The 15,845-nt window shown below is 34.3% G+C and overlaps 3 protein-coding genes across 6 annotated transcripts in view; 2 read left to right on the top strand and 1 right to left on the bottom strand.

Moving 5' to 3' along the window:
* LOC134845881 (N-alpha-acetyltransferase 15, NatA auxiliary subunit-like) overlaps positions 1-15,845 on the top strand; it is a 361,253-nt gene that overhangs the window by 118,794 nt on the left and 226,614 nt on the right. The window lies entirely within an intron of this gene.
* Positions 1-15,845, top strand: part of LOC134845880 (X-linked retinitis pigmentosa GTPase regulator-like) — a 409,218-nt gene that overhangs the window by 108,153 nt on the left and 285,220 nt on the right. The window lies entirely within an intron of this gene.
* LOC134845722 (uncharacterized) lies at positions 8,181-12,056 on the bottom strand. The gene is made up of 4 exons (XM_063862781.1): positions 11,520-12,056; positions 10,088-10,595; positions 9,007-9,684; positions 8,181-8,718 (listed from the first exon to the last, which is right to left on the bottom strand). The coding sequence occupies exons 1-4, from the start codon at positions 11,787-11,789 to the stop codon at positions 8,414-8,416; spliced, it is 1,761 nt and encodes a 586-aa protein (XP_063718851.1). The 5' UTR covers positions 11,790-12,056; the 3' UTR covers positions 8,181-8,413.

Genomic DNA, 15,845 nt, shown 5'->3' on the forward strand with positions numbered 1-15,845 from the left:
TGAAATTAGACAATTTAAATCATTGGACAGCAAATGAAGAATTCGGACTAGACATTAGAACATAACCTAAAAATGTTTGCCTTGAAAGATACGAACTTTAACTTTTTGATGGTCCGATGAAGTTTTTTTTCTATTTCCTACCTTACGTTGAATGCGCATTTATTTTTATTTCATCAACCATATATTATGGATTCGTTTCATTCAACCTCGAATAGGGTTCAATTCATTCATTTCTAGATTCCGTATTTATTGTTCCGACCCTTGAAAATGTGGGGGAATTTTGCATTCGGGTGTGTTTTAGTTTTTTTCTTTTTGTTTTCCACAAAAAATCAAGTACCACAAATAATCATCGGTCTCAATTAAATTATATATTATATCGAAGCATTTTTATTCGTGATTCGAAACACTAAAAAACTCAAAATTATTTTCTAGTGTTGCGAAAAACCGAATCAAAATTTTGGATTTTTCGTCTTAATTCAAGCGAGTAAAGCAAGCGAGCAAGCTTACAACAGCTGAATTATGTCTAATTTAAGACCTTAAAACTGAATTTTAAGCACGCAAACTAGTTTTTGGAGTTTTTTAGCTTAATTTTGGGAACCAAAAACCTCAAAAAATTTTCAGCAAAAAACTTGGAAACAATTTTTTTTCGTTTTTCCAGTCAATTTGCTTCAAAAACTGTTTACGAAATATCTTTATCACAATGATTTTCAATTATACCAAAGTTGTTTTTTGTTCAAACCTTTTTTATCACACCATGCAGAAAAAAACTATTAAAGTGAGGAAAACAGTAGTACACAAGAACTATCAGGAATCTTTAGAATTAAATAACTTCACAAAAAATTCCACACCAAAAGTTTCGCGTTTAAGGATGATTAGATCTTTATGCATCTATTTAACAAAACATCACTGCTCAATTTATGTTTAAGTTCTGCTACAGTTTTGCCAGCCGGTTTTTAGCAGTAGGTTGTAAAACAAGTTTAACCCAGGGGGGAACAGGATGAGCTGGGCGCGGATAAAGCTAAGAACAAAACGATCTAGATTGTTCCGGAATGTCTCAAACGATTCAATAACTGTTTCAGATTGATTTAGAACTTTCATTCACCTTTATCTGCAAAATTTGCAAAAAAAAGAACTTTGAATGAATAATTAAAAATTAATTGCTCTCTCTGAAGTATTAAATTCTCGAACAATAAAATTTTTTCTAACCTGTGGTTTTTGATTAATTTCAACGAGGTACTTGAAAATGCATATTCTTTATGAGCTTTGTTTCATGAATATGCCTGTGCATGGAGTACACACCACACTGACTGTGTTAACAGTATGCATCGTTCACATTAGCAACCTTGTGCAGAGTGAGACAAATGATAACTCGATTTGTGCCATGAAGTTAAAATGCTCCGAGTACATGTAGCTCGAGAGTTTGAGTGCTTAGCTCGAGAGTTTGAGCCCGCTAAAGTGCTTAGCTCGAGAGTTTGAGCCCGATACAAACTCACTCTTTTTCGGTCTAGAGATTTATAAATTTTTGATAAATTGACAAAATCTTTTATTATCACGATATCGCACTAGAAACTGTCCCTTTTTTAAAATCAAAATCTTCATATTGTTTGCTCGATTAATTAAAAAAATGTCCGTTAATTTTATCTTATTGTTAAAATTTTTGGTAAAATGGTTTAAAAATTTTCTCAATAGTTTTTCGCGACCAAAATCATCCTTCGATATAAACTTTTTTTTATGAAATTTTTATATTTCTTATAGAAAAGGTTTATATTTGTTGAAAGAGATGGTTGAAAGTGGAGATTGAGAAGGCAGACAAGGGAAAAAGACATCGAACATCTCGTTTTCGAAAAAATTAAGTAGTTCATCTTCTTGATTGATAATTTTTGATTAGAGAATCAAATGAAAATGACGCAAAAAAGGGCGAATTCACACTAAAAAAAAATTATTTTCAGTATTTGCGCTTTTTGCGTAAATATTTTAATATGATTTGTTTTTTGTTGAATTTTGGCTAAAACATCAAAAAAACTTTGCACTGAATAGATTTAAAAATTAATGAAAAAGCATTTTTTTCGGAACGTTTCCGAAATGAAAAAAAAAACTTAAAAATCATTTTTCTTTATGAAAAATGGTTCATGAAACCAAAAATTTTTTAAAAAAGTGGAAATTTAAAATGTTTTTTTTTTAAAAAAAATTTGCTTGGTTTTAAAATCTTTCAGAATTTTCTTAAATTAACTGAAATTTTTCATCATCAATTTTTGAAAAGCACCAAATTATAGTGAATCGACCAAGTTTCTGATAAAAAATATTCCAGAAAAAAAACTGAAATAAAAGATTTTCAATAAAAAAAACTTCATTTGAAAAATTTCTCGTTTAAATTTTTTTGGTTTAGCAATTTTTTGTTAAAAATGGCTTTTAATTTTTTTTGAAAAGTGATTAAAATTATGCACTAGCTTTTTTTCTGACTGTATTCCATTAAGGTAATCGGAGTTTACAAAGTTATCAGATTCATGTCTTAGTTATTATTCGGATAACACGTTATCGTTTTTTACCCACGGAAATCACGCTAATAAGTTCAAAATCAACTAACTCGGTTTTTTTAAAAAAATTATTGAATGAATGAAAGTTTTATCATAGAGTTAAAAGTTGTGATTTCAATAGACAAAACTGTTAAAAAAAACTCTTTTCAAGAATTAGATTTTTCAACTACAACTTTATGAAACGTCAGGAAAAACATAAAAAACATGTTAATAAAAAAAAACGGAGAGAAAATGTGCAGATAAATGTTTCAACAAAATTCATTGTCCGACTTATGTCAGAAACTGGTTCTAGAATCTGCGGTGCAGTTTCTTCTGGAACAATCTTGAACAATTTTAACTGTCGGATTTTAGAAAATCTGAAGCTGGTTTTGTGTATTCGAATATTTTGGAATACGGTTTTTTGGTGATAATAAATTACAAGTACAACCTTTCCCAAAGATGCAGCGTATCAAAAACAATCCGTGAATTCAATCTGATCTAATGATGGGAGTTTTTGGCGGACCCTTTTTCTACAGAAAATCACACGGAATATATTTCACAGTTTTCAAATAGAAAATAGTGATATAAAAAAGCATTCATACTTTTTGAAAGGTTGGAACCATAGAACTAGCTGTACACTTCCGCAAAGACACAGAGAAAAAATGTTAAAGTTGTTTTGGTGTAGTAAAAATCTAATACCTCGAAGTTTTAAAAGAAACAATTTTTCTTACAAAAAATAATTCATCGCGCATATTATTTCTAAAATTTTTTTTCAGTTTTATCAAAAGGATTCCAAGCGAAAAAAATACAACGAGTACACGAAAGTGTAATATTTGCTGAATCGCATGGTTCTTTATCGTTGCTAATTCAAAAACTGCCAAACGTGATTGCATACAAAAATAGTTTTGATAAAAATCACCATAAAAACAAGTTACTTTTTTGCAACACTTATATTTGTCCTCATGGTGTATGTTTGGAAGTGCTGACTGTTCAAAAAATTTTGTCTCGTAACATTGGAAAAGAAACTCATTTGCAGAAAAAGAGTTAAAACACTTAATTTTTAGCTCAGGAAATCTGCCTTTTACTTCGTTCACAGAAAATTTATCCGTCCTTCAAAATTTTGCCATTTTGATCAACTGAGACAAGTGTTGGCAGTTGCTCTCTTATAACCAACATTTCATAAAGTTGTGCCATCTCACTTGACCACTTAACTTCTAATCTGAAAGGTGCACCAACATTTTCAGGAAGGTACCAGGCTTGATTACGCTGTTCAGTTGATGTGGGATCAAATATCAAAAAAAATGAATATGTAATAAATCAAGACTTAAAGGATGACTTTTTTGTTAAAGTGTAAATCTTGAAAATTTTTGAAAGTGTTTTGCTGATTACGAGTTGTGCTATATCTACAATTGCAGCACTATTCCAAACAAAACATATTAGTGTTAAACTATGTCTGAAAAATGAAAATGATTTGATTTCCATTGAACGCTGAAGAGAGCATTAGGACACATAATAACTACCAGTTTTAATTAGACTTCGAATGGAAAACATCTACCCATTCAACTGATTCTGAACCATAAGTGTAACAATTGTTTTTGGATGGGTTTTAGCTCATTAAGCCTTCTCAAATTGAGATGTGTACAAATTCAGCCACCGTATGAAACCTCGCAAAAAAGACGCGCGTCTCAATTCAATCAAAAATAATGAATTGGCAACTTGGGTTACTAGAATAACTTCTGGTTTTTAACGAGTGAATAGTATTCAAAGGTTGCTCGTAATGAATTTTGACTAATCGATGACAAAAAAATCACAGCTAGTTTTCCATAAAACACAACACCGCTTTAAAATCTTCTCTTTAATTGAAGATGTCTATCATGTTTACTTTTTGTCGTTATCAAGTGACGAAAGCTGTACTTGATAGCTTTAACTTTGGTTAGTTGATTGTTTGTTGATGCTGCCCTCGGTATGAGACAGCTTTGTCTCAAGGAATGCTCTTTGAGCGTACACGTTTTAGAATTTTGACAACTTCGTTCTTCAAAATCGCATCGCAAATGGAAAGTGTGCAAAACTTTATTACAGAATGCAGCCGTTAAAGCATCTGTGACATTCCCCTAAAAATGCGTCAATTTCCAAACTTTTGTTGTCTTTTTCAATGTTGTATTTAGGTTTTCAACTCAAAACATTGCAACTCCAAGTGAATTCTACGATCGAAATTTAACAAAAATCAATATCTGTGGTCTCATCAGAATTGAAGAGAAATGTCTTCTGCTCGTTTGAATTGTCTAATGTCACCAGTACTTCAGTTCTAGTGAAAACGTCAGAAACTAACCAGTGCGCTGCCTTGTAATCTTCCATTTCATGCACGGGAAAGTTTAGTTAACGAGTCAGACTTTTTTGTTTGCTTTTCTTTCTTTTGAAAGGATGACGGGCTGATTCGAGATGCTGGTTTTTTAGAAACGTCCTATTTTTCGGAATATCCCCAACCTCTTCTTTTTTCCTTTGTTTGTTTTTCTGCTCGTTTAAGTTCCCTTTTCAGGCTCGTCTTCTCTTCCACTCTATTCAAAAATTCGGGCAACATGTTTGCAGCAAATTTTTTTACCATTTTTTTTGAATATTCTTAAAGACAAACGGAAATGCATAGAGAGCTAGCCTGAGAGCTAGTGATCAATGATCACTACCACTTTGTCCTACAGTATTGCATAAAATTTTGTTTCGAGCTTATTGCTTATGATAGCGACTGGCCATAACAAAGTTTTTTCAAAAAAGGGTTCCAGAATTGCTGTCTTCAATTTTTCATATTCGTAAAACTTTCCATCCAACACTTCATCTTTCTTTTGTTGCAGATTGTATGCTATTGGTGAAGTTTAAATTTTCGTCACTGAATTGCTGACAAGATTTTTTACGGAAAATTCCATTGATGCAATGCTGGCTCGATCTTTCAGGTAGAATTTTGCTCGAATTTTCCATTTAACCTCCAAATTTTTCACTATTAGCGCTTCAAAGAATCTGATAGCACTTTAATTTCTAAATATGTGATACTTTCGATTAGCAATGCTGTGCAAAAATTTCAAATGATCTCTCAATTTTTTTCCCCTGACCTCGCCATCTTCTATCAGATGTGTCGGATGAATCAAGAACAACTCCCCCCCCCCAAATTTTTCACTATTATCGCTGCAAAGAATCTGATAGCACTTTCATGTCCAAAGATATGATACTTTCAGTTGACAATGCTGCGAAAAATTTACAAATTATCTCTCAATCTTTCCCCTTACTTCTCCAACTTCTATCAGGTTGGTTGGATGAATCAATAATATTTCTAGCAAATGCTTCTTTTGCCTATTGAGTAGTGTTTTGTTTTGCTATTTCTACACGGACGAAGCGAGATAAAATGTTTGTATAGTCCAAAAAAATTGGTTCATCGTTTGAAAGAGCAGTTTTATCCATGCCAAATGCATCAATACGCCAAATTGTTTTAATATCATGAGCAAAAATTTGTAGTCTAGCGTATAATTTTTTTTGCCACAAAAAATTTTTTGTACGCCAGCCTTTTTTCGAAACTTTTTCACCATCTCTGTCGCTAAATTTTATAAATTCATCTCTTTTTCTTGGAAATTTATGGTTGTGGTATACTAGTACGATGCTTATTAAATGAGCTTTGCATAACTTTTGAATACTTTTACACTTTTCTGTCTACCTTCTGGATCATTTCATTTTGTTTTTGAAAAGTGTTTTGAAGTGTATAAAGGAACAAACTGAGAGATTTACTATTGTTTTGGAATCGAAAAAAAAGTATGTTCAGACCGATTTTGTCACTGTTATTATCGAATTTTGTTTTCAGTACAAATCGACTGCCTGCCTGAATGCTTTTTTTGTTCGACCGACTTTTTTCACAAAAGAATCAACAATGTTATCATTGTTTTCATCAGATTGCTCCTCGCGAGCCTTTACAGTTTGCTCCTTTTGCCTAATAAGTTGTGTAGCTGACACTGTTTTTGATGTTGCTTTTTGCTGATTTTAAATCCACAAGGAAATGGTTTTTCCAGTATATTCTTATCAAAGTATTGACTTCGGGAGTTTAGATGGTTATTGCGGCAGAACTGTGAAAATATAACGATAAGTATTAGGAAAAATAAGATCCATATTTTGAAACTCAAATAACTTGTGAGATAGCACAGTACTGCCGAACAATCACTTTTAAGTTAGCTTATTAATATTTGTAACTCAAAACTGCAAGTGTTTCTGCTAGTGAAACTGATTTTAAAGTAAATACGTGCAATTTCCGCATTTTTTCCATTCGTTTTTGCCTCACTCCTTGCATTTTATTTCCTGTGAACTTATTCACTAGCACATCTGACAAAAAAACGTAAAAAAAACTGTCACAGTCATTGGTTAATTAAATTTTTTTGTCCCCAAAAACTTCTCAGCAATAAGACTTGCTGTGAATTGATCTCATCGCTAAAAGTAGTTGTTTTTGCTTGCAAGTTGTGTAAATAGAAAATGGTGGAATAAAATTTGAACTGTAGCGGAGGACGTCAGAAGATGTTCGCGCTGGAAGATCTGCCAATGAAAAACCAAAACGTTTCTATGTTTTTCGGCTAATCAGTCAAAAGTTTCGACAAAACTCAGTTGTTTGCCAAATGCAGAAACTGTGTTTACATCACTAGTAGACTTGAACAGGACTATTTGAGTCAGTATAAGCTCGGCTTCTCTGTCATGTGGGTTTAAGTATAAAAAACTATATTCGATATAATCTACAAGTAAAAGTCGTCCAGCCATAGCAATTTTCGAAATTTTGTTCAAATTTTGAAAGTAATGTGATAAATCAATCAAATTTTGAAAGCTTTTTCACTTTGTTTTGATTTGGAAAGTTTTCCATGGACAATTGGTTAATCAAAACAAAATATACTCCCTGTATAAACAGAATGATGCACACATTTTTTGGATATTCTCTCAGTGGTTGATATTTTTTGTAAATCTAGCTATTTGAAACACACATTGGTTCAAACCTTTTGTATTCAAACATGTCATAAGACAACAGGGTTTTACTGGAACCACTTGGTCTCACCAAACATTCCATCATTTGTCCAAATTGTTTCTTCATGTTTTGTGAGCAACCATACTCCTCACGTTCTTCAAAAATTGAGAAAAGTACATCAAAAATTATTTAAGAACAGTTATGGTGCAAAGAAGTTCCCTTTTCTTTGTGTTTTTGACGTTTTGACTCCAACTATTTAAAATGCTGTGCTGAAATTTTGGCATTTGGTTTTTGAAACAAAATCAAACTATCAGACCGGATTTAAAAACCAAAAAACTTCGTGTGGCAGTCAGTTGTAATTCGTTATAAAAATCGTTATATATATTGCTCTATTATAACTCGTTTGAGAGGCAGTCTTGTTGTTGAAATATTTGCCATTGAAATGACACAATGAAGTTGAATAAATGGACCGGAATTTTTTAATTTTGGGAAGCCAATGATCTTGACTTTTTCCTCAAAGTGAGACAAACAAGAACGGTTGAAACAAAATTTTGAGACCGTTTTTTACCAATTCTGCAGCGACAGGTGATTTTTTTGCTAATCCTGCGTGGATGAAACTAGTCAACAAAAATATTTCAGAAAACGTTGTAAGAAATGCAAGGAATTCATACATCGAAAGCATAGACCAAGAGTCTGGACAAAAATTAAATTTAAATTGAAAGACTGACTCAATGATTTAAATCTATTTATTAATGGCTGTTCGCACGCATTTAAGTTCTTTAGTTGAGACCAGGTAATTACTCTTGCTTTTGCAGTTTTTTGTTTTGTTTCAAAGTTCATTTTAAGAAAAACCTTCAGCTTTGTTACTATTTTCCTTGCTTAAAGTTTTTCTTGCTTTTTTCCGAGTTAATTCTTAACAATTAATTTAATGTTCTGCATTTTTTTCTTCGTCGCGTGATGGTAGAGGAGGCCGTGGCTGCGGGACATTGGGACCCCCAAACAATCCCACTCCTGCTGAGCCTCCTGAGACTCCATGATGGAAAGACACTGCACTTCCACTGACGTGTACACTGCGTAGGTGTCCGGAGGTTCCGAGTGGCATGGCCTGTCGTCGAATGTGGAAGCTCATAGCCACTCCTTGGGGCGATCGGAGGCTGTAGTCACCCCTTGGGAGGTAGGCGACCACTTGTTGAAACTGTCTCATCAGGGTAAGGGATCCTAACAGGTCCCCTTGAACAATACAAAAAGTGCCATTTATATTTAATTCTAAAACCCAGATTTTTTTGATGTTTGCCAAATGTTGAACGAAAAATATTTTAATGCAAAAACTGCTATAGTTAGTTGAATCGGTGAATCAAAATCCAGATTTTTCTTTCAGAATTCAGTACTGCATGAAAAGTTTGAACTTAAAAAGTTTGATGGTGTTTTTTTTTATTAAAAAACTTTCTTAAGAGAAGCACTATTATGACATTAAAACTTAGTCTAAAATTATAGAAGCATGAAAATGAGTAAACAAACCAGAATGCAGATGTTGCATGAGTTCGTTGTTGATTCTCTGCAGCTCCTCCGCACTTTCAACCATCTCATGGGGCGCTTGCATATCCCGCGCTTGCAAAGTCCATGGAGCTTCGGATCCTTCGCTGTCGGCAAGAGGCTTTCCCGACTCGGTCCTCGAAATGTCCTCGGCTTCTCCAGTCTGCTCCGAGTTATCGGTGTCGGAGGCTAATTGCTCCTTCGGCTCAGCAGTTGCAGTTGTTGTCTTCTTCAACTTATCGTCCAGAAGTCTCAAAACATTTGAAACTTTCTCGCGAACCAGCGTCACGGCTTGCTCGGTGTCTTCTTGATTTTTCGGATCCAAGCCATCGAGTTCCCTGCGGATCTCATCGATCATGTTGAGCGGCTTCAGTTGGTATGCAGTAGAACCCGAGCAGAACTTGTGGATGTGACTTCCATATAAGGAAATGTTTAGGCTGATCGGCTGGCCGATGTCGAAGAAGAGCGACTCTGCCATCTTAGTGACAATCATGGCCGCCTCGTGGTTGATTTGGTTGAGAAGTTTGGTTATGTTGCTGAGTGGGGGAAGATTGAGAAGGTGAGTTTTTCCGACGTAGCAGACAGGGAACTTGAACTCTGAGTTGAGAGGGGTGGGGGCGTGGGGATGTTGTCGGTCATCAGGAACATGCAGCAATTTCAGAGCTGAAATGTTTGAGAAGACCAAAATAAACTTATTCAGATCTCAAATAGTTTGATTATTGAGAAGCATCGAAATAACATAGAAATAATATAAGATAGAGGTCCGTTTTTGCCGGTCAAGGTAGTTCAATATAATAACTATGCACTTGAAATAGCTTCGCGTATAGATGATTTCATGATAAGTTGTATTTTTCCAACTATTTTCACTTATAGGTATCTTAAACCATTAACAAATTTGCCTTTTGCATTGATGAAGCCTCTTACAGAAGAATCTTCTAAATAATTTCAATTAATGCACCACTTCGACCAATTATTTCTCACAGCAGCAACGAACAAAATTTTTGTATCAATTTCTGTATTTTGAAATCTTGGTGCGTTTTGTGAAGCTCGACCTTGATTCACGTACCTGTGTAATTTTTGTCAGTATCAGTGAACAGTGAATAGTTCCTATGTCTATCCCCACTGTCCAGGCGCCACTTGTTCACGCCCACACGCAACCACACATCAGTCCAGTTAGCCACCTTCAGTCGCACTGCTCCATGACCTCGACCTCCACCGTGACCTTGACCACTTCCATCATCATTTCTGTCGTCCAAAAGGTCTTCATCTTCATGTTGACCCAAATTAACCTCGCTCATCGGAACGACTTCAATCGCGTCTTCACTTTGATCATCTGCCGTCTGTCTGGAATCGTCATCCGGGAGGTTTCTCAGCTGGTGCATTGGCTGTACCACATGATCATTGTTAAGCTGCTGCTGCCACTTATACATTCGGTACTTCTCGAATGTGTATTTGCTGAGACAGACAATCAACATTCCACAAAGGAGTGCCATGATAAGCCTCAGCATCATGCGTCGCCATATTTTGTTTTCGTTCTCCGGAATATTGAAAGTCACCTTCTTTGATCCAGCGCCCTAAAAGAAATCAACTTCAGAGGCACCTAGCATAGTGGTAAGGCGATCACTTTCCGATTGTCAGATCGTGTAATTGATCTCCTGCCATGGCAATGATAAAAGCTCTATGTTCTCAAGCTAATTTAACCTCTAGCTTCAGCTCTACCACAGCTTGCACGATTTCGGCTGCGGGAGTGGTAGACGCAAAAAGACGACCTTGAGTCGCAGGAAAAAGAAAATTTTGTCGACCTTTTTTTTAGGTCGATCAAAACAATTTCCGAGCTCTTCCAAAGCACTGAAAAAGATCTTTTATTGGCCATATTTTGTGCACCGCAGGCAAAACAAAAAAACACAAGCAAAAAAAGGCGTAAGACGTTTTTAGGCACTTTTTAGCAAATTTTGACCAAAAGATCGCGTTTTTTCAGCGCGCGCTTTCGCCTCAAAGTTAGTAATAATTGGCGCCTAAGGCGCCTTTGGAAAATTTTTAGGGTCCCTCAGCCAAAAATAGATATCTCAAAATAGTACAAAGGGGGACCCTTTGAGTCGGCGGGGGTTCGAATCCCTGACGGAAAAAACGTCCGCCTCCCCACGCCACCCCTATGTGATCATTTTAATTAATTATTGTGGTATAATTTTTGAGAACCCCGATTTATTTTAACCCACCGAACAGCGTTTAATAAGAATTACAACGGAACCATTTATTCTTTGCGTGATGAATTTTCTCTGTAATGTAAACAACCAGAGAGATAAAACCCAGTGTATTTGGGAGAGTTCCAAAAAATGATTGAAATAAAAAGTAACCAAACTTCTATAAAACATTGCTCAAAAATTAGAGAAATAAGTCAAGTTTTTTCATCTATACACTGTACAAAATTCCGATCTAATATTTATTGTTAAGTTGCTACAAAGCAAAATGTGAAAAACCGTGGTTAACCTTATACTGACCTTGTTTGATTTAGACTGCATTTTGGGGAGAGGCATTTCCCCCTCATCATAACCCTCCCCTCTATCCACATCCTGCTCTACTAAAACATGCGTGTCCTTCAGTGTAATCCCCAGCACCATTTCGCCCAAATCAGTCTCGAAAGTCTCCGCAACAGGGTTCGAATCCCGCTCGGAACCCGTGGAAGACTCGCTGTCTTCTTGAATTGTTTTCATGCCACTTTTGCCCTCTTTTTTCTCAGCGGAGGACGAAAAACCAGTCAAGACAGTCATTTTGGGTAAATTTTAATAAAATTCCGTCAATTTTTTGTAGTTTCTTAGATATAAGTTTTCAAATAAACAATTTTACAGTCTTATGAAAAGTTGGCCATTGGGTCGCTCGTAGCTTTAAAATATTAAAAAATGAGCACATTTATAATTGGATATATCATAAAAAATGGAGAGATTGATTTCAGAATGTAAGAAAGAGAATTATTCGGTCGTTTTATAACACAGACAATTTTCCATGTGGTACAGTTGAAGATGTTCACCTGCACGTTCATAAATATTTGCACCATTATTAAACATTCCGCAGGTGCATCCACCATAAATATTTAAAATTCCCATTTTGGTTTCGTACTCAGCGTGAACGTTTCCTTGGTGTTATTTTGTGAGCTGCTTAGATTAACTATTTCATTTTTCGTGTTTTCAGCTCTAAATCATTTTGTCAAAAACAAAAACACTGACACTTTTTACATTTGTTCAGAAACTTCTAAACAATTGATTCAGTGGAAAAAACATCATTTAGGCTTATTTTCAACAATGTGACGTTTGCTACTCAATTAAGTTTTTTTTCGGTCTGACCATTGAAAATAGGGAGAAATTTTTGTCTTCCGACGTGTTTTTGGTTTTTTCCACGCAAAATCGTGTACCACAATTGATCATCGGAAAATGGGTCGAACGATAAATCATATTAAAGCCCCCTTCGTTTAACAAAAAATTTGTTTAATTGCAAAAAATTTAGTTTTACTGCAGGAAAAAGAGCTTTGGTAGCTTCATTTACCGCTTCCTTGGTCAAAAAAAACTTTTCCTGCAGTAAAACTAGGGTTGAAAAAAAATTGTCTGCCGAAACATACGAAAAATTTTTTGTTGTCTGTTTTTCGAAGACTGTGGTTGACACTGTGGCTACTTCAATAAAGTCATGCACATTTATACAGGCCTCTCATCATACCACGCACAAACACGACAATGATCTGATATATATTTTTTCAATCGTGGTCAATTTATTTTATGTTGCTTGCAAAACAACCGACACTATCCTTGCTGATTCTTGAGTTTAAAGATCAGGTTATGCTTAAGAATGTTGTAGTTTTTGTTCCAAACATTGAAAATGGTGAGAAACTTTGTACTTGGGTGTGTTTGTTTTTTGTTTGTTTTCCCTGCAAACTCAGGTACCACAAATAACTATTGAACTGGGCTGAGTGATATATCACCTAAAATCCTTTTAAATTGTGATTCGAACCAGATCAAAAAATTTCAAAAAAGTTTTCCCGGTGAAGAGAAAAACCGGTTTGAAGTTTTTGATTTTTCGTCTAATTTCGAGCGACTGAGCAGACTTACATTAGCTTAGTTATGCTTAGTTTAAGCCTTGAAACTTTAGTTTTACTCAAATGAAGTTAATTTTTGGAGTTTTTAGCTTCATCTTAGAAACCAAAAACTTCAAAAATTTGGGACACAAATTTTGAAAAATACAAATTTTTTTTTTGTTTTTCTTGTTGTTTGTCTTCAAAAATAGTTTTCCAATTTGCGTATCTTACAATGACTGACGAAAATGTTTAAGCTCTACTTTTTAGCTCAGATTCCTTTATCCCACAAAAGCGAAAAAGCGACACTAATTGGAATAATATCTTTGTTGTAATTTTTGAAGACTAGTCGGAACTCTCTCTGCTATTTGCACAGTAACCGGTTTTACTTGTTTTTCCGGTCATTGAAGATGAAAAGAACTTTAGATTCAGGTGTTTTGGTTTTTTTCTACTTTTTGTTTTCCACGCAAACTCAGAAAAAAAAGGTTTTCCACGCAAAAATTTCGTTTTTCCAGTCAATTTTCTTCAAAACTGTTTTACAATTGACTTATTTATTTTACTATGACTCTCTGAAATATGCTTATGTTTTGTTTTTTATCCTTCAGATCTTTTTTCACAACACGCAGAAAAAACGACACTTATTTGAAAAAATTTGTTTATATTTTTTTCAGACTGTGGTCGGAACATTCTGTGCTACTTGCACATTAACCGGCTATACTTGTTGTAATTTGGATTCAAATATTTAAGGATTGCTTGAAAATGCACCACGGAAAGGACACAGGTTTCTGAAAGCTTTTCTCGACAATACCAAACAATGTAATAACTTCGAGTATCGATTAAATCATGATTGAAAGGAGTTTGATAAGATTTATTTTTGGAAACCAACTGACATTTGTTTGTTCTAGCTGTAAAAAATCGATTAAGTTCACCTGAAGGTTGGAACAAAAAAAACACATTGTCTGTAAATTGAATGATTTGCTTTGTCAAAACTGATTTTTAGTTCATTTTACTACGAAAAAATCAAATAACCAGAGAAAGCGTAGAGCAAACTATAAAACAATAAAACTAATTCTAGCATAAAGTAGACATTTCTTTAGCTTCGGTCAGCGTTTCCACAGCACAAAAAGTCATAATCTTTCAAGGAAATGAAACCAGAAAAAAAAATTTAGGACTATTTACGATACAAATTTAGTTTTTGTTTTGACTAAAGTTTTATCAATTGCGCACATCATGCACTCAAAGAACACTACTTTCTAAAAAAAATAAGCAGCTTTTCAATATTGAAAAAAAAAACAAAAAAAATCAACTGTGGTGGGAATTTTTTGTGCTACTTGCAACATTTTTGTGCTACTAGCAGCTTTTTTTTCTCTAAGATTTCGAGATTTGCTTTCATATGAAACTGGATAAGAGTCTAAGGTCTGCATGATCTCTGATAACTTTCTAAGCAATATCAACCCATAAAATATAAAAAAATCCGCGTAATTCTTATTAAAGGCCTAAACAGCGGTTGTACGGAAAAATCTAACTATTAAACTGCTGAATGTTGTTTTGAGAAAAGTAAATTTGTTTATTTTATTTTTTTTCACCAAAAAACTACCTTTTAGTTTGGTTTACAACAACCGGTGAGACCTCCGAAACTTACCCCGATCAAAAAATTGCAAAGTTTTTAATTTGCTTTATTGCGGAAATTTTTCGATAACCAGACAAAAAACCAAACAGTATGTGTTATTTTCACTACATTTTTATATTTTGTAGGATTGAAAAGATTGAATTCAGATTTCTTAAGAACTAAAATTAAACTACACTATGTTTTAAGAACAAAGAACTGATTTCTAACAAAACTAAGAGAAATTCCTTCAGAAATTTTGCTAATCAAAATGTGTTGATGCAAAACGCAATGGCGAAAAGTGAACAAAACAAATAAATTGTACCAAATTTTTTGGCTTTGATGTCTCTGATTTGCTTTTTGAATGAAAAGTTGGATGAAGAACAAGCAAAAACAATTAATTTTTTTCGATGTTTTTTTTTCGCAAATGCAATATTATCTACCTCAGGGACGCATCCTCTTCAGGGATTCGACCTCTTGCCAACCCAAAGGATCTGCCTTTGTACTATTGTGAGATATCCTTTTTTTCAGCTCACTGACCCTAAATATTTGGTAAGATGCCAAAAAAACTCATCAACATGTACAAATTTTTTGAAAAGACGCCTCTGCCCTTAAAAAAAACCCTGGATCCGCCCCTGATCTACTAGTTGGTATACTTTGTTTCTAGTAACACAATCCTTTTAACCAATTAGCTTGCCTCAGCTCAATTTGGAGGAATTTTTGAATTCGATTAATTGTATCTTACTCATCAACCAAAAACTCTAATCATGGCACTTCTTATTCAATCAAAAATAAAAATTAATTTAAGGGCAATTAGACACATAAAGATTGTCTCTTTTTCAATTCCTCTCGTAAGTTAGATTTCAAACTATATAAAAAACAACCCATGCTAGCATTAAAAAAACTTATCCTGAAATATAAACATTTGTTTTCTTCTAACTCAAACTTATGGACATGAGAATCATGCATATTGATCATTACGAGGCCAAACTGTGCACTGGATAGGCGCACAATTTTGTGTATGTATGTTCCTGGATTACATAGACAAACCTTTAAACATGTTCCAAAATGTCAGTGGATTCCACTTACAAAACTTCCGTGGATTCCGCGTACAATATAGCTAGTTGTTCTGGATTCCGCAACTGTAAGTGGATTCCACAA

This window comes from Symsagittifera roscoffensis, chromosome 5 (genome assembly GCF_963678635.1).
Source record: "Symsagittifera roscoffensis chromosome 5, txSymRosc1.1, whole genome shotgun sequence".
In the NCBI taxonomy this organism is placed as follows: Eukaryota; Metazoa; Xenacoelomorpha; order Acoela; family Convolutidae; genus Symsagittifera; species Symsagittifera roscoffensis.

Excerpts from the sequence above, each read along its gene's own strand:
- LOC134845722 (XM_063862781.1), bottom strand. The coding sequence starts at position 11,789 with ATGACTGTCTTGACTGGTTTTTCGTCCTCCGCTGAGAAAAAAGAGGGC. Across the intron at positions 9,685-10,087 it reads TACTGACAAAAATTACACAG|CTCTGAAATTGCTGCATGTT; the intron begins GTACGTGAATCA and ends CAAACATTTCAG. Across the intron at positions 8,719-9,006 it reads CATGCAACATCTGCATTCTG|GGGACCTGTTAGGATCCCTT; the intron begins GTTTGTTTACTC and ends GTATTGTTCAAG.